Source organism: Cervus elaphus, unplaced genomic scaffold, assembly GCF_910594005.1.
Source record: "Cervus elaphus unplaced genomic scaffold, mCerEla1.1, whole genome shotgun sequence".
NCBI lineage: Eukaryota > Metazoa > Chordata > Mammalia > Artiodactyla > Cervidae > Cervus > Cervus elaphus.
In genome coordinates this window covers 3462995-3486196 of record NW_025316782.1, presented here as the reverse complement: position 1 = coordinate 3486196, position 23202 = coordinate 3462995, and the positions used below count along the sequence as shown (strand labels likewise).

At 56.0% G+C, this 23202-nt stretch overlaps 1 protein-coding gene across 1 annotated transcript in view; it reads right to left on the bottom strand.

Annotated features, from left to right (window-relative positions):
• LOC122691398 (proto-oncogene tyrosine-protein kinase receptor Ret-like) overlaps positions 1 to 23202 on the bottom strand; it is a 52996-nt gene that overhangs the window by 11456 nt on the left and 18338 nt on the right. The window contains 11 exon segments of the mRNA XM_043897968.1: positions 1389 to 1536; positions 4005 to 4270; positions 5217 to 5339; positions 6137 to 6247; positions 7761 to 7886; positions 8595 to 8853; positions 10958 to 11157; positions 12433 to 12628; positions 13918 to 14159; positions 16525 to 16812; positions 18615 to 18878. Of these exon segments, the coding sequence (XP_043753903.1) occupies positions 1389 to 1536; positions 4005 to 4270; positions 5217 to 5339; positions 6137 to 6247; positions 7761 to 7886; positions 8595 to 8853; positions 10958 to 11157; positions 12433 to 12628; positions 13918 to 14159; positions 16525 to 16812; positions 18615 to 18878 (2223 nt within the window).

Below are 23202 nucleotides of genomic sequence, written 5' to 3'. Positions count from 1 at the left end.
GTCCCTGCTACCACCGTGCTGGGTCACAGGCTCAAACGAGGGGTCTACACGGACTTGTCTCCTTCCCAGACATCCTACTCAGGTTCAGACTGAGGCCTGCCAGGACCTCACTGCTTGGAGCTACTCTCAGCCCATGGGAGGGTCAACAGCGGCCTCAATTGCCTACAGGGAGTAAGAACCAGAGGAGCGCACTTCCATGTGAGCAGAGTCTTTCCATGGAAAGCCTTCTGGGCTGGGCTATGCATGCAAATGGCATTATTTCCCTGCAATCACCATCTCTCAAAGACAGTGGCATTAACCCTTCATTAACCCTTCTGGGGAGGTAAAGGGACTCCCTGGTGTCCCCAAACACCTGCCAACCAAGCACTTGGCAAAGGGGGGTGAGGCCCTGGAGAAAGGTGAAGGCCATGAGACTTCACGGAAGTCGTCTTGCCATGCTGAGTGTGTGTTTTCCAAGGGCAGAGATAGTTGTGCTCAGGAGCTTGGGTGTGGAGGTCTCCTGGCCAACTGTCCTCCTGGGTCATGGCCCCACATCCCACTGCCCAGTTGTGCCACTGCCTCTGGCTGTAGACTTGTCTGGAAATGAGAAGACAGCTGCAAGATGGGGCATTGGAACCCTTTGGACCACACATGAGTGACCCAGGGCCAGTCTCACTGTGCCCTCTTAGGGCCTGGGGTCTCATAGACAAGGGGCAACCCTAGTCTGAGGGCCTGGGTAAGTACACAAAAGTACCCGGCACTGCATGGCTCCCCGACTGCTGAACATCAGAGTGCATCAGCCTAAAATGTGCCCATCACATGGCCACTGGGCCCTCAGTTGGTCAAGCTGAGGCAGAACTCAGCCATGGCAGAGGACTGTCTACCCAGTCCCTGCTGAGAAGCAGCAGTGAGGATACCCAGCATGTGGTAAGACTGGGGCAGTGCTGGCCCACTAAGGGCTGGGGGGGATGGGGACTGGGAAAGGCAGGGACCTGGGGGACAGGGGCCAGTCCTTACAGGTGGTCTCTTCACCAGGACCTCAGTGGACGCTTGGCCAAAGAAATTAATGAGGCAGACTGAGGTGGGGAGAGCTGTCGGTTTTGAACTTAAGGGCTTTTCATTTAAACTTGGATCTTTACCCAACATTGATACACAAGCAACATGGCTCTGAAAGCTTTCAAGGGAGGAATGTCTTACCCTGCTTCTCCAGGGACCACACCAACCCACATCATCCATGGTGGAGGTCCCTATACTGCAGCCACTCAAGAAGAGCAGGGGAGGCGTATTGGTTCTTCAGGAGGCAGCAGGCTGATTGCCAGAGTCCTGGCTGTCATAAGGGCTTCATCCACCCACTGGGGCCCCCGCAGGTGTGAGTGGCAGAGCCCCCTGTGTACTGCCTGGGCACGTACCTTTCAGCATCTTCACAGCCACAGTCGTGTACCCTGCTTTGCCTTTCAGCCGAAAGGCTGTGGCCTTGACCACTTTTCCAAATTCACCTTCTCCCAGAGTTTGTCCAAGCACCAAGTTCTTCCGTGGGAATTCCCACTTGGGATCCTCCTACATTGGGTTTGAAGGAAAAAGAGAGGGAAGAGAGATGGCGAAGGTAAGAAGAAAGGAAGAAGGCAAGAGCCGGCGGACAAGCTCCGTGTGCAGACGGCCGACTGTCACCTGAAGTGACAGGTGACAGTCACCATGTCCAAGGGCAAGACCCCACAGTCAGGCCCTGAGGTGCCATGACAAGATGCGTCCCCCCACAGGAAGGCAGGTGTTGCCACAGACTGGCTGGACTCCGTATGCTCATACCCTCACTGGCCTCCATCTACTGTAGATGCCCTGGGCCACCTCAGGCCCAGGGTCTGGTATCTCCAGTGAGGGAGTCAGGGTTTACTCAGCACCCACAGGTGCTCACAGGGGGACCACAGCCTCTTCCCTGGGACTCAGGCCCAAGCCTCATGGCACCACCTCTGTTTTGGACACCAGGCACTGACAGTGGCCCAGGCTCCAGGACTTCCAAGAGAACTCAAGTGGCAGCCGTGGCCCCAGTTGCCTATCAGCCTTGCACTCCCAGCTACAGGAGGGGGTGTCAAGAACACCTTCCTGGTGTGGCAGCCTCTAGAAAGTTACCACTGTGCCCCTCAGGTACCCCCTCCATCCTTCCCTGACAATTTGTGGAAGAGTCTGCTCCTCCCACAGCCCAGCCACTGGCCAGAACTTGCACACACCGGCCTTCCCAACACACCATGCCCACTGAAGACCCCTCTGGGGTGGGATCTCCAAGACTGGCTCGAAGACCTGAACTCTGGGGATGCTGAAGCCTGTCTGGAACCTGCCTTCCCGTCAGCACTGGATGCCCAGGTCCCCAAGTCTTGCTGTGGCTGGGTGTGGGCATGGCTCCAGGGGCTGCTTATGATGTGCCTGGCAGGCTCGCCTAACCCACAGACACACACTGGTGACCCACTGCCCCCCCCCCCCAGGGACCAGAACCCTGTGTTCTTACGTCTGGGAGCAGAGGCAGGCTCCTCTAAGCACCACGGCCAGGGGCGCCTTCCAGCCAGCTCCCCAGGTGTCCTGGTGTCTCAGCTTCCCCAATAACCCATGTTGTTTGTTCTTTAAGTTGCAAAAGAGGCAGTCGTGTCTGACTCCCATGGACTGTAGCCAGGCTCCTCTGTCCATGAGATTCTCCAGTCAAGAATACTGGAGTGGGTTGCCATTTCCTCCTCTACCAAGAATCCATAGTCAGGCTCAAAGGTGACAACAGAGTCACCACCACCCTGGTGTCCACACTGCACTGGATAACAGCTGACTGCACATAAAGACTGGGCTAAGAGGGGATATCTCTGATTTGTTTCTCTTTAAAAGTGCTAAAACCCCAAAGTGTCCTCCCCACTTTATGTAAGACAGAACTAAGGCCAAAGGGTCGAATAATGTGTCTAAGACCTCAGAGCTGGTCAGTGTGGTCCTGGGCCTGCGGCCCAGCTCTGGCTTCTCTGCACTCTGGGCTAGAGGCTGAAAGTGGTCTGTGGCCCCCCCACAGAAGAACCTCTCTCATTGTGTGTCGCAGCACAAACCGCCAGGGCATATAAGGGAATCAAATGGCTCGTCCCTGGGCCACGAGGGCCATTCCCAGATGTGATGGCCACAGGGGCCTCCTTCCTGACTTTGCTGGTTCCAAACACTCAGCAGGTGGGAGGTCTCCAGCCCCCAGTCCCCATAGTATTTCAGTCTCCTCAGCAAAAACACTGGAGGGCAGACAGGCGGAGGAGCAGCCTGGCCAGGCAGGAGGTGGTGTCTGAGCCTCCCACACTAACTGCAGGCCCAGACCATGCCATGGAGGAGGAGGCTTGGGCTGATTCTCCCCTCTTGGCAGGCCAGTCACAGAGTCCTGGGGCCAGGCTCCCCTGATGGTGCCTGAGAGGCCTCTCAGCAACCCCACTCTCCAAGCCACAGACAGAATCCCCTCCTGGCTGCGGCCAGGCCCCCCACCTGCCAGTCTCTCTCGCCTGGATGGGGACAGTGTTTCATCATGGGGCTCCTACCCAACAGACTCCCCAACAGAGCGACCTGTGGAAATGAAGGCAGAACATCAGCCTCCAGCCCTAGGGTGGTCCTACCTTCTGAGAATAAAACCCACACACTCCTCCTCAGGGCCTCCCCCAAGGCTGCATCCTCCAGCACTTGGGGCCTCCGTAGGAGATATCTTAGGCGGGTACAGCATGGCCTGCCCTCTCCTTGGAGCCTAATGGCCCAGATCTCAGTCATTTAAATCCGCACCCATCCTTTTCCACACTGATTCACGCTCTCTGCCCCACCCCTGCCTTCTGCCCTCCCTGAAAGACATCTCGGTGGAGGTTAGAAGACAGCTGGAAGCTCACGAGGTGCTCCTGGCAGGCAAGGATGCAACAACCCCAAGGGCCCTGCCCCTTCTGTCCCCCCCTCCTTCCCCAGCTGCCCTAGACCAGAGGCTACCCACAGGGCTACCTGGAAGGGCTGCCTCCCTGGCCCTGCTGCCACATGGAGAACCTCACTGGGATCTTGAAGGTGTCCACTGAGACCTGGTTCTCCATGGAGTCCAGAGAGGGCCGGCAGGCACCAGATGAGGAGTAGCTGACCGGGAAAGCTTGGGCGGGTCGACGGAAGGTCATCTCAGCCGAGGCAATGGGCGGCTTGTGGGCATTCTTGCGGTAGCGGTGGATGCAGAAGGTGGACAGCAGCACAGACAGCAGCACAGATACGATGGAGAAGACCACAGCTGCCGTGATCACTGTGCAGCAGAGGTCATCACGCAGGGTGTCTGCGGGCAAGTAGGGGCTGTGAGAGTAGACACCCCACAAGGGGGACCCCCAATACCCAACAGAGCCACACCTGTGACAGCCAGGAAGTGGCTGCTGTGACCGACTGTGAGCTGCCTGCCAACACTCCTGACCCATGGCAGGTACTGTTCTGTATGTTTTTGCTACAAGAGACTATTATTGCCCTTTTCTGGAAGGAATGAGCATTTATAAACATCCTGCCTGAGGTCACACACCAGAGGTTGTGCACCCCTGCACCTCCCCCACCCTGGAACGTTGCACTGAAGCCAGAGGCCCAGGGGCCCTGGGGGTGGGAGAAGTTCTTCTCCTGCATTCCTAATATCTTCTGTATTTTCTTCATGTTCAATATATAGTGGAGAGGATAGACAAGTGGCCCAGGATTTGGGCCATGCAATGACCACCCAAATGCCAGAAAAGCTCCCCATGTGTTCAGTGGGGCCCCCCTGTTCTAGAAGAAGCACCTGGAGGGTGCTGGGAGGGGGGACCCAGCTGGCCAATGCCACAGGCCCAGGAAAGGCTCTACACAGGCACAGTCTGAGAAGATGCTGAGCTATTTGGTGGAATAACTAGTTTTCCAGCCCAATCTTTATTATAGAACTTGAGGCCAGGGAATTCTTTGGTGGTCCAGCAGTTAGCACAAGGAGCTTTCACGGCTGTGGCCAAGATTCAATCCCTGGTTGGGCACCTAAGATCCCATAAGCCTTGCCAAAAAAAAAAAAAAAAGGAACTTCGGGCCACAAGGCAGTCTTAGTAGCCTTGAGCCAGCTCCTTGTCTGCACACATGGGGGAACCAAGACCCCAGGGAAGGAGGAAGATCTCCTAGGTTTCTCTTCCTTCCGGCAATCTTCTCCCTCGCTCCCTGGAGGCTCAGGGAGGCGTGGGGATCCCGGCCAGCTGTGTCCCCCACCCCCCCCACCCCCAATGCACCTTGGCTATCCTCCGGCTCACAGAAGCACTTCTTCTCCTCAGGGAAGCAGTTGCAGATACCGAAGCCAGCTTTAATCCCTCGGCGCTCCCCAGGTTTGTGCCCACCAATGATGCTGCCGCCCCCTGAGGACAGACACCACCCACTCAGCAGCCCACTCTCAGCCTCCAGGGGGACCTGGCCAGCCAGGACCACCAGACAGGATCATGAGAGGCCCCTCCCCACCTGATGTCAGCACTCTCATGCCCAGGGAGCACAGTGAGATCAGAAGTCTAGGTCACCCCAGGCAAGAGCCTCAGCATGCATGCGTGTGTGCTAAGTCGCTTCAGTCAGGTCGACTCTTTGCAACACTATGGACTGTAGCCCACCAAGCTCCTCTGTCCATGAGATTTTCCAGGCAAAAATACTGGAGAGGGTTGCCAGGCCCTTCTTCAGGGGATCTTCCCGATCCAGAGATCAAACCTGCGCATCTCCTACATTGGCAGGTGGGTTTCTTTACCACTAGTGCCATCTGGGAAGCCCCAGTTGCAGCATGATGAGCCCCCAAACCAGCTCCCTGGCCGCATCGGGTGAGAGGAGGAACCCATAGGCTGCCCTGGGCCCAGGCCAAGGTCCACACTTGGTCACTTTTCAGAAGCAGAAAAGGGGCAGAGGGGGCAGCTGGCAGTCAGCAAAATGGGGGACAGGGAGTCGTGCCCCATGAGTTGGCTAGAGCAACACTGGAAGGGTGTGGAAGCTCTAATTTTGGAGCGCCTTTATTCAAAGAAAATGTTAGGAAAGGGCTCAGCACTCAAAACCCGGAAACTTGGCTGGTATGGCTGAAGTGCAGGTGAGAGTCCAAGCCCCTTTAGCTTGTTACTCCCCCACCCATTCAGGCTCCTGCTTGTTCAGAGTCACGGTGCAGGCTCATCGGGCTGCTTACGGAGGCAGTCCTGGGGGCAGATGTTGGGGTCTCTGCTCTCCACGGCATCACAGTGGCCATCGGGGCAGGTCCTGATGCTGGGGGAGCAGGTGGAGAAGTTCCTGGTTATCCCTACAACACAGAGTGGGCAGTTATGACCACAAGGGAGCAGCTGCCCTGTTCAGACTGCAGAGCCAGGAGGGTCACACCCCAGGGCCTTCCAGGTCAACCCTGTACCCCACCCCATCCCCTGCAAGGAAGAGCAAACTGAGATCTGAGCAGAGAAGAACCACACACAGAGCCCCACCAGCAGGGCATCCCTGAGGTACAGGGCAGCCAGGATGGTGGGGGCCAGAGGAGCCAGGCAGTCCCAGAGCTGTGCCAGGCTCACATCAGAGAGGCCAGAAGAGACCAGATGAGGCTGGGACCCTCTCCAGCCTGCACTGTGGGTGGGACCCTCAGATTGGTGGGCCCAGCTGGCGGCCAGTTACTGTCCAACCCAAGGCTGCTCAGGTCCCTCCTATTTGAGTCCACGTCCCCTGGGCTGGGACCTCCTGGGTAGAGCCTCTCTGAAGACCATTTTGGATATTTTGAATTATTTTAAGGTTTGTGTTTTCATGAAGTAAAGCCAACCATAAATGACGTGTCAACAGTGTAGTCTACCTTAATTCCTCCACTTCTTGGATGCACAGTAATATTACCAAGAGATCTTCGAAAAGTGTCTGTGAACTATGTGTTTAAAAGCGTTGGGTGAATGGGGGGAAGAGTGGGGAGAAAGGATAGTCAGGGAGTTTGGGATACACATGTATACACACTATATTTAGAACAACCAACAAGAACCTACTGTATAGCACATGGAACTCTGCTCAATATGCTATAAAAACCTCAATGAAAAAAGAATTTGAAAAAGAATATATACACGTATAACTGAATCACTATGCTGTACACTGGAAACTGACACAACATTGTTCATCAACTATGCTCCAATATAACATAAAAAGTTTAAAAAAAAAAAAAGGCATTGGGTGAATATAGTGGCTCAGACAGTAATGCATCTGCCTGTAATGCTGGAGACCTGAGTTTGATCTCTGGCTTGGGACAGTCCCTGGAGAAGGAAATGGCTACCACTCCAGTATTCTTGTCAGAGAATTCCATGGACAGAGGAGCCTGGTGGGCTACAGTCCACAGAGTCACAAAGAGTCAGACACGAGTGAACGACTAACACCTTCAACTTCACATTCACAACTGCACGTGTATTTATGTGTATATGGGTAGAGAAATGGATATATACATGTTAATTACCATCTGGTGTGGGCACCAATACAGAAATTCAGAATTTTAGAATAAAGTAAAAAGAAAACACACACATCTCAACTTTGGCCCCGACCTTCTCAAGTCCAGAGCGAGCTCAGTCTCAGGCACCTGTGATCCCATCGGTGATAAACAGTTGGGAGGTTCTCTGTTCCCTGCGCTCGTGACCACCCTCTCCTGGCATCAGGAGCCACGGCAGGGACCAAGCGCAGGGGAGGACTAGATGGGCAGGGGTGGGGGGTGTCACAGAGGCTGGCAGGGCCCACAGGCACAGACCCTACTCCCCCTCAGCCCTCATCACGCTCCCCGCCGCCTGGCTCTGCCCAGGGCTTACCTTTGCCATCTCCCTGTCTCCACTTGCACCTGCCCGTCAGAGAGCCCAGGCCACCGCATTCCTCACATTCGGGCTGCCTCTTGCTGACCGCGCAGGACAGGGGGCAGCCAGGCTCCTCAGGCACGTCTAGGGGTGGCAGAAAGCAGTCATGGGGGGTCAGCCTGCCACGGGCACCCATGGGTGCAGGCAGCACTGGCTGAGCTGTCCCAAGTTGAGCCCAGAGGGGAGGCAGTCACTAAACTGGGGGCACAGGGTAGTGAGGGGGCTGCTGGGGGAGGGGTGGCATCACAGTCACACAGCAGGGGCAGCTAGGGGGCTGAGTATGGAGTGGGGATGGGAGGTGGCCAGACTCATCCAGGGACACGCAGGACACCCAGTTAAACTTGAACTTCAGAGAACAGTGAATACCTGCTTTGTGTAAATATGGCCCTAATATCACAGGGACATAGGGGAGTTTGTCTTCTAATTCACTGCAAAGGCTGCACGAGATGTACTTACACCACAAAAATTGCTCGTTGTTTACCTGAAATTCACACTCAACCTGGGTCCTATATCGTACCTGGCAGCCCTAAAACAAGCGCACACGTAGGACCCGCTGACAGAGGCGATGGGCAGCAGCGGCCACCCACAATGCTGTCACACTGGACTAAACTGTGTCATGCCTCCCCCATCACCCTTCCAGTGCAGCTGTGCGCTGTCTTCTCGTCTTACAGAGGAGGCTCAAGAAAGCCCACTGATCAGTGACGGGGTATAGGACAGCACCCCTCTGTAGGAACAGCCCGAGGCTCTGCCACGCCCCATCCACCCTGACCCTTCCCGCAGCCGGGCACTCACACTTCCCTTCCACGGTAACGAGCAGCAGGGCCTGCGCTTGCTGGCGGGTTGGCTTCTCGGCAGCCACCACTGTGTACTGGAGCTGGGAACACTCGGGCCGCTGCAAGGCCTCCGTGTCATTCACGAACAGGGTCCCCAAGGTGTCCTCCGCCGAGGTGACCATCCCCAGGGCGCTGCAGTTGGCGCTGGAGGGCTGCAGCCTGTACTGCACTTGGATGCCGCTGAACTCCTGGCAGTTTTCCACGCAGACTTTCCCGATCTAGGCATGGGATCACGGAACCCTTAGCCAGGTGAGTGGACCACCTGGGACAGTGGCTGGAGGGGCTCCATGCCAGCTGAGTCCCAGGACAGTTTCCCACTCAGCCCAGAGATGGTGGCCCCCAATCTCCCCATGCTCCATGCCCCTGGAATCTGCAGACCCATCTGCCTGCCTGGCCTGGCCTGGCCCTGCGCAGACCGTGACACCACCCTTCATCCCTGCTCCTGGGAGCCGGAGGTGAAAAGAACACAGGTGCCGGGTTTGGTTTAGGGACTGGCCCACCCGGGAGGCACTTGCTGGCTTGCTCGGCTCACCGCTCACTTGCTCCCTCATTCGGGCACAGAGGCAGCCTGGGTGCCTCCCACACACCTCCCTCCCCTCTGGGCACCACTAGGGTCCATCCTCAGTGTCCTGCCTGGGTCGCCTGCCTGGTCAGCCAGAGCACAGCACCCGGGCCATAATTCACACAGCAGGGTTGCTGTCCCACCCAGGTCCTGGAGCCTCCTCCAAGACTTGGGCCGGAACCCCTGGGAGAGAAGGGATACTTCTCCAGGGATGCCTCACGGCCGCAGTGGTCACTGGGGCCTGGACTCTCCTTTTCCCTCCCTCACCACCCAAGGTGGAGTTAGGGCTGCTGGGGCCTGAGATCAGAAGCTCTGACCAGTCAAGGTCGAGGGCTGCGGGCCTGGCGGCAGTGGTGGCACAGGGCCCCCTGCCTGCAGCCACAGGCCAGGCCCTTGCTCAGCCTTGCTCAGGCCCAGGGCAGAGCCAGGCTCCACCAAGCCCACTCCTCACACCACAACAAAACTACCTCCTAGGCTCCGAGCACTTCCTTGTACAGAGCAGGTTCACTTCCACTTTCTCCTGTGATCCTCAAAATTGCCTGAGATCACCACCTTCAATTTATAATCATGAATGCTAAGGGGGGGCTGGTGAGAGACAGCAGTGTGTGTAAGGCTGGGCTGAGACTCGGGTCTCTGCACCCTCCTGAGTCCAGGCACAGTGAAAGACTTAGTGGTCAGGAGTGGGAGGTGTTGCAGGGGCTGGCGGGGCCTGCCCTCCCAGACCCCACTCCCACTCAGCCCTCATCACCCTCCCCACTGCCTGGCTCTGCTGACACACCCCTGGCAATGCCTATGCCCGCCTCAGCCCCCCTGGACACCCGTCAGGCCCCTCTGCTTCGTCACCTCTCACCAGCCTTGCCCTCTGCCTCCAGGAAAGGCCTGGCGGGGGTGGCAAGTGGGGAGCCTGGCTGTGTCCAAGGGTGGGGCTCTTCTTGTGCTGGGTACTAAGTGGCTGTCAGGAGCGGAGGTGGCATGGGAACCAACCACAGAAACTGGCAAAGCCACTGTCCTAGTTAGGAGATGACCCTAAATGGGATATTCTAAAGGGCACATGGCCACAGCTATGCCATTAGGAGAATGCAGTATATTAAGTCATGCTTGCCATAATTGCAAGTAAACTTTAAAAAGTGCTTCAGAGAAACATTCTAGAAAGAATTGCACCAAAACGTAAAACACTGGCTGATATGAGGAAAAGAGATCGCTCTTGTCTATCCCTTATATCCTTTTGACAAATTCTTACTACTTCCCTTTTTTTTCCTACTTCTAATCACTATTTTCTGATGACAAATGCAAAATAAGCTCTAGCAAACAGACTTGCAGGAAAGTAGGAAATAGAAGCACTTCCTGTCTTTCCTTGCAGAGGTCTCCACTAATGCCTGTGTTTGCACACTTGGAAATTTCTAGCAATGAAGACTTGGTTTTGAACATACGGAGCCACCTAAGACCAATACTTCTGCAAACTACTTTTCCCACTTCCTTCACCGGGAATGTCTTTCCAAGTCAGCATAGATTTACCTGGCACTGCTCTTTCATTAGTAAAAAATGTAAAAATGCTGAGAAGGGAGAGGGCAAAGAGGGGCCCACAAAGCCCACCAGCCCCACTCCTTTCTCCCACGGCCTTAGCCTACTTGGCTTTGTGCCTGTTGCTCCCCAGGGCCACTCTGTGTGCTCAGGGAGGTGGTGTCCCCCATGTGACCCCACCCTGGGGGTCCCTGCTCCTCCATTCCCCTCCCCAGGCTGGCAAGAGGCCAGGAGCTCACCTGGGCAAAGCGGTGGGCCCGCCGGCTCACCGAGAAGGAGTAGGCACTGGGCAGGCGCAGGCTGACGGGCAGCATGGACACATTGAAGTGGAGGAGGACGACACCCTCCCCCGGGCCCTGGAAGTCTGAGTCATTGACCAGCACGGCCAGCTGCACAGCCCAGCTCTCCGAGATGGGGAGGCTCCGGTTGAGAACCAGCCCTGTGGGTGGAGGCACATGATGATAGGTAGGGGCCCTGCCCAGGGTGGAGACCACTGCCCCACGCTGCTGCACATCTCCCCTGCAAAGCATTCCCTGGACACACGGGCGTACGTGTGACAACAGGTACTTCTACCCGCACGGTACACGGACAACAGACCTGGCTGGAGGCACTAAGGTTGAACTATTTTAAATGTGAGTCACTGTGCTGAGCTGAGCCCAGAAGACCCTCCTCAGCTGGGAGGTAACCTCAGTGAGGTGTGTGTGTGTGTGCATGTGTATGAGAAAGATGCATGTCGGGGCAAGCACACACAGGTAAAGACCCACCACCACCACCAGCAAGGTCCCAGAAAGACCGTCCTGGCCCCTGAGAACTCCTCGCAACAGTACCAGCCTCCTATGGACCCTCAGGTTCCACAGGCCTCAAGCACCCAGGGGCTTCCGCACTCCTGAGCTGTCACCGTGTGCCAAGGCTAAGATCCCCATTTAGTGGAGAACAGAGGAGGCGAGGATCTCTGGGTGCACGTGGCATACAAAGGGAGTGTGCAGGGGCAAGGATGACATTTTCCCTTGCACAGAACAGAGGTCATCAGAGCTTGGTGAGGAAGAAGACAGGAAATAGGACTGGGTCAGGCAGAAAGGGGTAAAGGCACCAGTGATCCTGGGTTCCCCAGAAGCGGGCCTCCAAACAAGGATCCAAGCACAAGTGGCATATTTGAAAGGTGATCCTACAAAACACAGGCAGGAGAGCAGGCGAGGGAGGTGGGGAGGTTTGGCAACTGGCGAGGACACCCCATCCTGCAGGTGAGCCCTGGGGGTACGTGGTGCTTAGCCCTGAGGGTGGGCACATTTCAGAAGTCAGACAGGACAGTCATCCCAGAACCCTCCAATCTGAGGGCACAGAGCTGCTACTGGACATCAACTCCTGTTAGTGGAGAGTTGCTGGGGAGGGTCAAGGATCCCTGGACACTTGGGCACCTAGGAGGTTGCAGTGAGCCCTGGCGTGGTCAGCACAGGGTAGTGTGGTGGGGGTCCTGCCAGGGTCAGCCTTGGCCTTGGGGCAGTTCAGAGAGAAAGGACAGCCTGTAAACACCCACCAAGGTGGCCAAGGTGAGCCCAGCAGAGACAAAGGCTGGGAAGAGGGTTGGAAGGGGTGGCCACCTGGGGCTGAGAGGGCCAGGACAGGTGTCTACTTGTGCAGGGTGCTGCCCTGCCCAAGGAAAGCAGGTCGCCAGTTCCCCAGGGGGCCCTGTCAGGCCACACTGGTCCCCTCTTACTGTAGTCATGCACGGTTGCCCGCACAAAGCTGCCGTTGGCCTGGGCCAAGGTCTCATTGGGCATGTGCTCCACTCGGAAGGTCTGGAGGGCCTTGGCATCCCCAGAGAGCAGCGTGTTCGTGTACCGTCTCAGGAGCTCCCCGGAGGCTGGCACCACGTCTGCATCGAAGACACGTAACGTGGCTACCACTGTGCCCTGCAGAGAATACGGGGGCCAGTCAGGGCCCCAAAAGCCAGAGCCCATAGGAGGGCATGTGCCCCGCAGGTGGATCAGGTGTGTGCGGTCAGAGCTGGCTCCAGGGACAGACTGACCAGGGTTCAAGCTGCAAGGGGCCCCCAGCCAGCCTGCTTGTCACCCTTCCTGGGCCACTGCACCTCACCTCTGCAACAGGTGCAATGGCATCTCCAGACTTCCCATGATTATGGGTTAGAACAGATGCCCTGGTGCTCTGTGGAAGACCTCATTCAGGTCCCCACAGGGCAGAGTGGGCACCCCCACTCTCCTTCCAGGAAGCTGGGCCCCGCACAGTGGAGAAGTTAGCTCAACGTCATGCAGTGACAGATGACAGAGCTGGAACCTAAGCACAGTGTCCACCAGAATGCTCTCCTACAGCTTCTTCTGTACCCCAGGCTAGATGGGGTCATGAGGGGGGTTCTGAGTAAAGCCACATGTCATCTCTGCTCTCACTCCTGGCCAGGCTCCACAGTGTTACCATGGAGCTGCCCTGCCAGGCTCATGGGACATTTCCCTACTCCATGTGCTTTCCTCTTGCCCATCCATCCACAAAACCTGCTCCCTGGGTGTCCGGAGAAGCAGACAACCACAGCATATCCGACCCCGACCCTCCCCTTGCTCCCGCCAGCCTGCCGGCTGCAGGACAGCCCAGGGCCCAGCAGGTGGCAGTCACTCTCCGCCTGCACGGGCAAGAGGAAGGCGGGGCCCCGATGGGAGGGGCGGCGCAGGGACACCCCTGCCGGATCCACTGGCCTGTCTTCCTCCACTCCGGGGTACCCTCCCTGAACTCACTGGCCCTCCCTTGAGGGGCTGACAGCCCGAAGAAGGGAACGCCCTCCTGGCAGATGTCTTCTCCGTCTCCTCGGGGCAGTGTGCCCCGCCTCTGCAGTACCACAGTTGTGCCCCTCTGATGCGAGCCCTGATGGTTGAGTCAGAGGCTGGGCACCCTTACCCTCAACCCCACCGGCACCCCAACCCCTCCCCTCACCCGCTTCCCAGGGCAGAGGTCAGCTCGGGGCCAGCGGGGCTGGTCCTCTCTCCTCCTCAGCTGTCCTGGAAACCAACAAAACCCCAACAGACAGACTGATGGACAAATGAAAGACGAATAACCACAGTGATGGTCAGCCACATGTCTGGATGGCTAGATGGACAGCTGAATAGACCGAGGAACAAATGACGAATGGAGAGACCCAGATGCCCAACAAAGAGATGACAGACACTAGACAAGCACCAGACAAACGCATAGGCACCTCCTTCCGCTTGAACTCCACCACTGCGCTGGCACTGTCGACGCCCCCGAAGAAGGTGGGCGCAGAGTCGTCCTCGTCATACACGGTCACAGGGAAGGGCACCATCACCTCCTCCTCGTGCATGCCCATGTGAACCGTGCACGCGGCCACCAGCTCATACTTCTCCCGCTGCTCACGGTCCAGGGCCCAGCGCGTGCTCACCTCCAGGCTGTCCGGATCGCAGCGGAAAGGCAGACTCTCACCTGAGCACCAAACAGACCAGCAACCCCAGGATGACCCTGAGCTGAGGGGAGGGTGAGCTGCCTTCCTCAGGGCCCCACAGGGAGCAGTGTGCAAGAGGAGACAGAGCTGGGGTGCATGCTGGGCCTGGGCCGTGGCCCCTCTTCAGCTTCCACAGTGGAGCACAGCCTCCAAGCACAGTTTGCAGTGAAGATTATGCTCTGAGCGTCACTGTGCCTGCAGCCTGCACTGGTGCTGATAGGGAAGAGCAGGGACCAGGAGGTCTGCCTCAGGTCCTCAACCCAATCACCTAGGAGGGCACACCCCTTCACACACCCTGCCTGCCTCCTCTGTGGCGAGGGCTGGCACCAGTCACGCTGCAGGCCCAGAGATCCAGCTCCTAGCGTTTGCTGGTATCTGAAAAACTGTCAGGAATTTTCTTAACTGTGGAAGTAAGACATGCTCATTTTAGAGAATGTGAGAAAAAAGCCACAATTCCACCACTTGAAAACCAACATTGGGGACATCTGGTGTAATTTCATGTTAACACACAAATATTTCTGACTGCCTAGTTTGGATCCCTGCCCTATACACCTGCAGGCTGCGTGACCTGAGGCTGATGGTTCTGTCTCTGTTCTTCAGCTTCCTCGCCAGAAGATGAAGTGAAGTGAGAGTTGCTCAGTCGTGTCTGACTCTTTGCGACCCCATGGACTATACAGTTCATGGAATTCCCTAGGCCAGAATATTGGAGTGGGTAGCCGTTCCCTTTTCCAAGGGGGTCTTCCCAACCCAGGGATTGAACCCAGGTCTCCCGCACTGCAGGTAGATTTTCTATCAGCTGAGCCACCAGGGAAGCCCCAGAAGATGAGATGCTGTGTGTATTCATCGCCAGACACTGCTGTAAGTTCAATGACTCACTGCAACCTGGTGAGGGGAGGACCAGTAATAACAACATACTCTTCAACCCAAGCCTGTCCTGGAATTCATCCTCCAGAAAGGACCCAGAAAGGGGGAAAAGCTGAATGCTTGAAGGTCAACAGTGACCACCCCATAGCCAACCTCAGGAGGGCTGTCAACTCCACTTGGTGGAAAATCACATCAGAGCCACATATTACATGTGAACTACACATTTCCCTGTATTGCTTATGGTTACAAAAATGGCTTTTCTTTTTAAGTGAAAAAGGCAGCACACTAAACCATATGCTTTGGGGACAACTTTGTACAAAGACATCCATCCCTGTGGCAGGATAAATGAAGGAGCGTGGGAGTGTGAGTGACTACTTTCCTTACACTACTGAGCACTCCTTTAACATTATGACCATGTGTGGGTGCCATCAACCTGGTGGGAATCCAGGCTTCACTTACCAGCCGTCCAGCGTAATAAGTGTCCCCTTTAAGTCCCCTTTAAACTGTCCAATGGCACCTCACACAGCGGCTCAGTTGCCTTCTCTCATCTCCACTCGGATCCAGTGCCCTTCCCCTACCCCAAATCCATGTGGCTTCCCCAGGGCCATCGTGTGGTAGGACTATCTTGTGACAAGGTCCACTGTCCTTACAGTGGCTCAGGCGGAATCCTGGAACCATGCTTGGTCCCCTCGTGAATCTCTCAACACCCCACATTCAACTCCCCAGAAAATCTTGCTGGATCTTCCTGCAAAAACATGCCCAGAATCTGCCTGCTTCTTGTGGCCTAAAGGCTTTCACCCTCAACCCCAGTCCTCATCCTCTCACTCAAGGATGTCTCCTGCCTCTTCATAGTTTTCCTGCTTCCTCCAAACCACTCGCCCCAAATCATTTCGAACACATCAGCCCGACTAACCTTTTAAAGTAAGTTATATCCTGTCAATGACACCCTACCCCCCACCCCTGAAAACACCTTCTATGGCTCCCTAGTCCCCTCATCAGGAAGTCCTGCCCCCTCCCTTGCATTTTTCTGCCCTCAGTAGCCTCTGCCCTCCCCTCCAGCCGCACTTCCCCCTCCGCACTTTTGAATGAGCTCGCCCTGCTTGCTGGGCACCCTCCTTTACCTTGCTCCAGCCACCTGACTTAGGACAGTGGTCTCCACCACTCTGTGCCTTCTCAGCGTTACCTCCCACCTGGCCCCTTCAGAGGCCACCCGACGTCCTTCACGCCTGTGTGGTCTCCACCTGCCCCAGGCGTGGAAGGTCCAGACAGGCAGGATTTGGGCCTGAACTTGTTCACTGTTTCATCCCTGGTCCCTAGAACCATGCCTGGCCTGTGGCCAGCATACATGAGATACACGTGGGCCTCTGAATGAATGGATGGTGGGGTGGTGTAGTCAACTTGGACGGCTCATGTAGAGGAACCGCAGGGCCATGCCTGGCACTCGGCAGGCATCGAGGAAGGCTCCATGCGCCTGGCACTCACCTCCCAGGAGCCTGTAGGCCACGCTGACGTTGGGGCAGAGGAACTGCACGGGCAGCAGGCGGAACTGGTGGAAGGTGCCAGGGGGCCTGTTCTCCCGGATGCGGAAGGACAGGCCTGACTCAGGGAAGCAGAGCTCCCGGGGCTTGAGGGCACCACAAGCCGGGAAGGAGGCGTTGATGATGGAGAAGTACACTCGGGCACAGCCTGGCCACTGGCACTCGCCCTCACGAAGGGATGTGGGTGACAGGAAGACCCGCAGGTAGATGGTAAGCAGCGGGAAGCCGCCGTCTGCAGAGACAAGTCAGGCCCCGCCAGGGTGTCAGCCACACCCGCCCAGCTGGGACCTGAACGGGGAGAGGGCAGGAGCTCGGGGCTGGCGCAAAGCCTAGTCCTCACCAAGGCTAGCAGGGCTCTGCTGGGAACCCCGCCCTGCCCCCTACCTCCTGCTTGCCCCCTATGGCCCTGGACTTGGGATCTGGCAGCCTCAGGGCCCTATGGCTCTGCTCCCTCGTCCTGGGGGGTGCCTCACAGGTCCATCTCTCTGATTATTCCAAGTCTCAGTTCAAATACCCTTCCTCAGAGAGGTGCGCTGAACCCTGGGTCTAAGATGGAGTGCTTCCCCAAGGCAGGCTCTTGGCACCTCAGGTGACCTCCCCTCCCTCCCTCACCCACTACCCCAACCACTTTCTTTCTTTTCTCACTTTTAAAAACACTACAGGGGTGGAATTGGGTGGGAGGGGGGAGAGAGGTTCAAGAGGGAGGGGACATATGTATACCTATGGCTGATTCATTGTGATGTATGGCAGAAGCCAACACAATACTGTAATTATCCCTCAATTAAAAATAAATAAAACACTTATTCTATTCTATTTTTGCCAGTGTTGCTGCTTGTGGGATCTTAGTTCCCTGACCAGGGACTGAACCCAAGACCTCAACAATGAAAGCTCAGAGTCCTAACCACGGGACCCCCAGGGAATTCCATGCCACCCCTGCAGAGACACAGACTTCCCCAGCACCTAGAGAGGGGATTTCTGGCAAATTCCATCATGGAGGCACCATAGCAACCCCCGTCCAACCCATCTGGATCTCAGCTGGGGCGGGGGCTCTTCCTGGGCCTTCTATCTTAGCTCTAGGTAAGTGTCCCCCCGCTACATCTACTCCTCCCATATTCATCAGTTCTCTGCTTCTTATTAGCCTGTCCTCTGTTGCTCCAGTCCCCTGCTGTGGTTAATAATTCTCCGTATAAACTTTCTCTGTTCTAATTACTGTGATTTCTCTCCTGACTAGAGCTGGCAGGTGCATGAGGCTGCTCTCCAATTACAAACAGAACAGGCCTCCTATGAAACTCAGACCCTTGGCAAATTTCACTCTGGCAGTACTGTTCACAGCAGAGTGTCTGCCTCTCAGCACTCACAGGAGCTCAGAGCTGGCATGAGGGTCCAGGGAGGCCATGTCTATAGAGCAAGAGGTGGGGTTGTGATCACCATTTGGTGCCACAAGGCAGAACTCTGCTCCACAAACAACCTCCTCCCAGTACCAGGGTCACACGTGGCCTTCACTCCAGCTTGGACCCCTGCTCTGAGAAGCCGTCCAGGCCTTCCTCCTGCTCCACTTTCCTCCCCGGCACCAGGCCCCAGTCCTCACCAGGTGCCAAGAGCAGCCTGCTGCTGATGGTAAGGTGGGCTTTCCGTGCAAACAGCTGCTTCTCCACCAAGTTCCAGATCATCCACTAAATCAAGATCTTGGGATGTCTCTAGCCTTTCTTAACTCTTCTCTCACAACCCCACATCTCTGTTAATCCAACTGGAAGACATTTGGAACCAGCATGGAGAGAGCCCCTCAAGTCCTCCACATAAGTTCTCCAAAATCAACAGCCTCAGGAGGCCTGAGGGTCATCAGTGGTCCTCAAGCTCATCCTGGCTCCCTCACGGGCTGGACAAAGAGGACAGGCCAGCCCCATCTCACTTGCTCCACTCTTACACAGCAGGAGTCGTAGGAGCTGTGTGATGGGCTCTAAGGAAGGACCAGGTGAGGGCGGGGCGGGGTGGGTAATGAGGCATGTGGGGGTGGGGTCAGGGCCGCCCCCTTACTGCAGATGTTGAGCTTCTCCCAGGAGCTGTGGTCCAGGCTCTGGTTAAGGTAGAGAAGCCCCGTGTCCTCCTGGATGCGGACCCAGTCGTTCTCGTGCAGCCGCGTGTGGTAGGCGCTGTAGAGGTGCTGGCCCAGGCGGAAGCTGGGCATCTCCTCTGGCACGTCCTGCAGGGCATGGACATAGAGCAGGGGCGTGCCGGCCGGCTGGTCCACGTATAGCTTCTCCCAGTAAGCGTCCCTGGAGAAGTAGAGTCCCAGCGGGGCTGTGGGAGGCAGGGAAACACATGAGGGAAGGAGGGACTGAGGGACGACCACGGTGCAGAGCCCAGCAGCCCTCCCAGGCAGATCACCTTTCCCAGCGGCCTAACTTCACATTTTAGTAATAGCTTCCTTGTGGGCCAAAAAAGAAAACTTAGGTCTTTCTCATCTGTATTCCTAAGAACATCAACACACAGTTATCTGTATAGCTAAACACTAGCTGCAAATACACTGCTTTAAAACAGAAAAAGGAGGAAGTGAGGAAGCATAAACAGTTGCAATATCATCCTCGATTACCTGAGATAGATAAGCACGTAAACCACTCGGCTTTCACCCAAGCTTCTGAGCAAATCACCTGGAGCCAGAGTTTTGAAGTGTACAAGACGCTGCCAGACAAGCAGAGCAGGCAGGGGTCCCCAAAGATGAACTAGAGCACTTTATAAGTAACAACATTCGTGCATGCTAAGTCACTTCAGTCGTGTCCAACTCTTTGTAACCCTATGCACTATAGCCCTCCAGTCTCCTCTGTCCTTGGAATCCTCCAGACAAGAATACTGGAGTGGGTTGCCATGCCCTCCTCTAAGAGATCTTACCGACTCAAGGATTGAACCTGCATCACTTACACCTCCTGCATTGGCAGGTGGGTTCTTTACCACTAGTTCCACCTGGGAAGCCCCTGTAAGTAACAAAATCTTCATCTAAAGTCAAACATGCTCCTACCATAGTACCGAAAAATTCCACTCCATTTATCTGAGAAAAATGAAAACATATGTCCGTCAAGTGACTTGTTCACAAATGCTGGGGTTATTCACAGAGCCAAGAACTGGGAAGAACCCAGATGTGTTCCAGCAGGTTATCAGATAACAAACCTCAGTCCATCACACCATGGAACCCTATGCAGTTAGGATGGGGCACAAACTATTGATACACACGACAGCCTGGACACATCTCATAGACATCCTGCCAAGTGGAAGAAGCAGCACAAAAGAATCACATGGCACCGTTCCAGACTGATTTTAGGTGACAGAAATCAAACTGGGTACCAGCTGGGGGTAGGGGAGGTAATAGACTGGAAAAGCAGGGGGCATATTCTGGGAAACATACATGTTTCATATCTTGATGGGGTGTGGGTCACACAGGGACATCCATTTGTCAACAACATACAGCCAAGATTTGTGCATTTCAACGTATGTAATTGTGGCCTAAATTTATCACTGAGAGGCTATGGGTAGAGCTGTAAATGCCATGAGGAAGAGGGATGCTGACCATGGCCACGCTGGGTGAACCAATGGGGCACTCATCCTACTACTCTCTTGACTTGGTGTATGTTCAACATTGTGCATCATAAACAGTTATTTTTAAATAGTAAGAAGTTTTAAAAAGATGGATAAATGGGCAGGTGATGCTTTAAAAAAAAACTGAAAACCTGCCAATATTCTCTACAAAGCATAAAAAATACTAACACACAAAGCAAACATGAGAAACATTGTACTTGTGTGTAAGCGATTGCTCTTTTCAATCAATTTGTTTCCACCTACATTCTGCTTCTCTTGCAGCCACCAAGATGAGTGGTTGGTTCACTCCACACCAGTGGAAGACACCCTGGGGCTGCCTGGGTCCTTGAAGACACACTAGTGTGTGGGAAACAATCAAGAGCCAACTGGAGTCAGGTGAGGAGAACTGGTGAAGACCTTTTGGATCCCAAAGTGGTGAAACAGAAGAAAACTGGAAGGTTGCCAGCACTGTGCCAGGCTTCCCAAGGATGACTTCAAAGGCAACCCGGCTGGGAATGCCAACTTGAAGTGTGCATTGATTGGGTCCCACCCACCCAGTGTGGGTGCCGCCCTGCCAAACAGGCTGGACCACGGAGCCAGCAGGAGAGGGAGGGAACAGGAAGAGAAACAGAGGGAGAGAGAGGGAAGGAGGGAAAAGACAAATGGGGCTAAGGACAAAGGTAAGAAAGGCGGAGAGGATGGAGGGGAGAGATGCTCTGGCCAGTAGTCAAAGGCTACTGCACACCTGGCACTAAAGACAGAGATGGAAGGAGGGGGCTGCAGGTACAGAGCTGACTTATTAGACCTTCGGAAAACTGCTCCCTAGGAGTGCTGTCCCTGGAGTGGGACCCAGAATCACTGGATCTCTGCAGGTGAGGTACTGGGAAGGGCAGCTGAACTCCAAGGAGCTGGCCCTGTGCCCAAGTCAGGCTCTGCGTGTGGCCTTCCTGCCCTGCCACCTCTTGGGGGAAGGGATCCACCCAGAGCATCATGCTGCCTGCCATCCAAGGGGGTGGCAGCTCCAGGAGCCCTAGGAAGAAGTCACTCTGGGGAACTCTGGGGAGGGAGCACTGAGACCTGACTTCCCTTGCCGGGGGTCTCACTGGTAGAGACCACGACAGGAGCCACCCACACATGGCTGGATGCCACCCTCCTGTCCCACAGCCTCCCAACTGGCCACGAGGACATGGGCTGCCTTTCAGATACACTCAGAGTGTTCATTTCTTCGGGATTTAGTAGCCAACCCTAGCAGGGATGGCTGGCAGCTCAGAGAACTGTGTCAGCCCCAAATGGCCTCAAGACTGGCCTTGATGCTTCTGTGAAAAGGCAGCCAATGGCACTAGCTCGGAGCAGGCCTTTTGCAAGCTGGGCAGAGTGACAGGCCACAGCTGACAGATCCTCCTGCACAGCTAGGATGCACTCCACTGGCTCACGCTTCCTGAGAAGTACACAGTTCGGGGTCCCAAAGAGGACCCTACAGCACTGCTCATAGTGCTCTTGTGACAAAGGCAGGAGGGTCCCTGTGGTGTTTCCTCAGCCAACGAGAGGGAAGGGGCAGCTGCTCCCCACCTGTAGTGCACTGAAGCCCCACTTCACTGCCTGGCAGAGTAATAAACCTGGGTCTGCACTCCTCACAGAAATCAGAAGGGCTCCGAGCCCACGGTGGCCCCCTGTCCTGCCCCAGTAAGGCCAGGTCTGGGAAGGCAGATTCAAAGTGGGGGTCAACACCAGGCACAGCCCTGCTGCCCCAAAACAAGTGCCTGATTCATAAGCAGCAGCCCAGCTTCCTTTCCCTCCAACACTCCATGAAGGTTGCAAGTCAAAGAGTCTAGGGGGAGGCCTGGGGTGGGCTGTGGGGGGCTGGGGAAGGAGCGCAGAAGCTGATGCTCACAGCCCTGCGGACAGCAAGAGGAGTGGCTTGCTTTTCCCTCCACTGCCACCTTCTCCAGAGGACCTGGCCCACCGCATTCACCCACCCCGCCTCTCAAAGGTGCAGAGTGGGGTGAGCACGGCCAGGTGGACTCACACAGCACGAGGCCAGGCCCCGTGGCACATGGTGACCCTGCATTTTCTTCGCAGCCCCAGATGGAGATGCTGATGGGATCACTGCTTTGCAAACAGACACCTGGGCAGGACAGAAAGAAAGTTGTTTGTATGCTCGAGGGCACATGTGCAGCCAGCCAGGGGATTGGGATTTGGAGGGCTGTCTTTCCAGCAGCATAGCCCTCACCGGCCTGCTCAACCCCATGTCACATGGTCCAGAACCCACGGTTACTGTGCCCACCCTCCACCCCCACCCCAAGTCCTGAGCGGTGACCGCAAGTCAGGGACGCTGGCCTGCAGTAGAAAGCAGCCCCGGAGGGTGCACCATCTTTCGGGAAGGTTGACTTTCTGGCCACAAAGAGAATGAGAGATTTCCCAGTGGCTTGACAGGGTGGTGACCTAGTGGCAGTCCAGGCTTGTGACACCATGCTGGATGGGAAGGGGGCTCTGTGCTGCCAGCCTCCTTCTCATCCTGGCAGAAAGGTGAGCGCCAACCACTAGCGATCTGAGATGCTGCCTTCAGGGCCCCAACCCCAGAGCTGCAGGAGACTCAGTTGGTGGGGAGGGGGGAAGCCCAGGGTGGGTGTGGGTGGGTCCCCCAGATGGCACAAAGCCAAGGGCAGCCTGTGTCTGCCAGCCTGCCTGGCCACCAGCTCTCCTTGGTGTGCCAGAGCTCTCCGTGGAGAAGTGAGGTCTGCATTCTGGTCTCCGGAGTACTGTCAAGGATGGTGTGGGACGCCTGCACCCACATCAGCAGAATATCACGACTTTTGCCTTCTTATTCTCTCGGGATATAATCCCTGTGGCCTTGGTCAGCTGTGCAAGAACTGGCAGCCCTGGGAGCCACCCATGGGGGGTAGGGCTTGCAGATCGGTCTTCTAAGCGGGGGCGAGATGCTCACTCCACCTACCAGGTAGTGAGGAGCAGATCCAGAATAGGGCTCCTCCCCTGGGGCCCCCTTGAGCACATGTACATTCAGTGGTCCAGGGGCTGGGAGGTGCCTTGAGCTCCA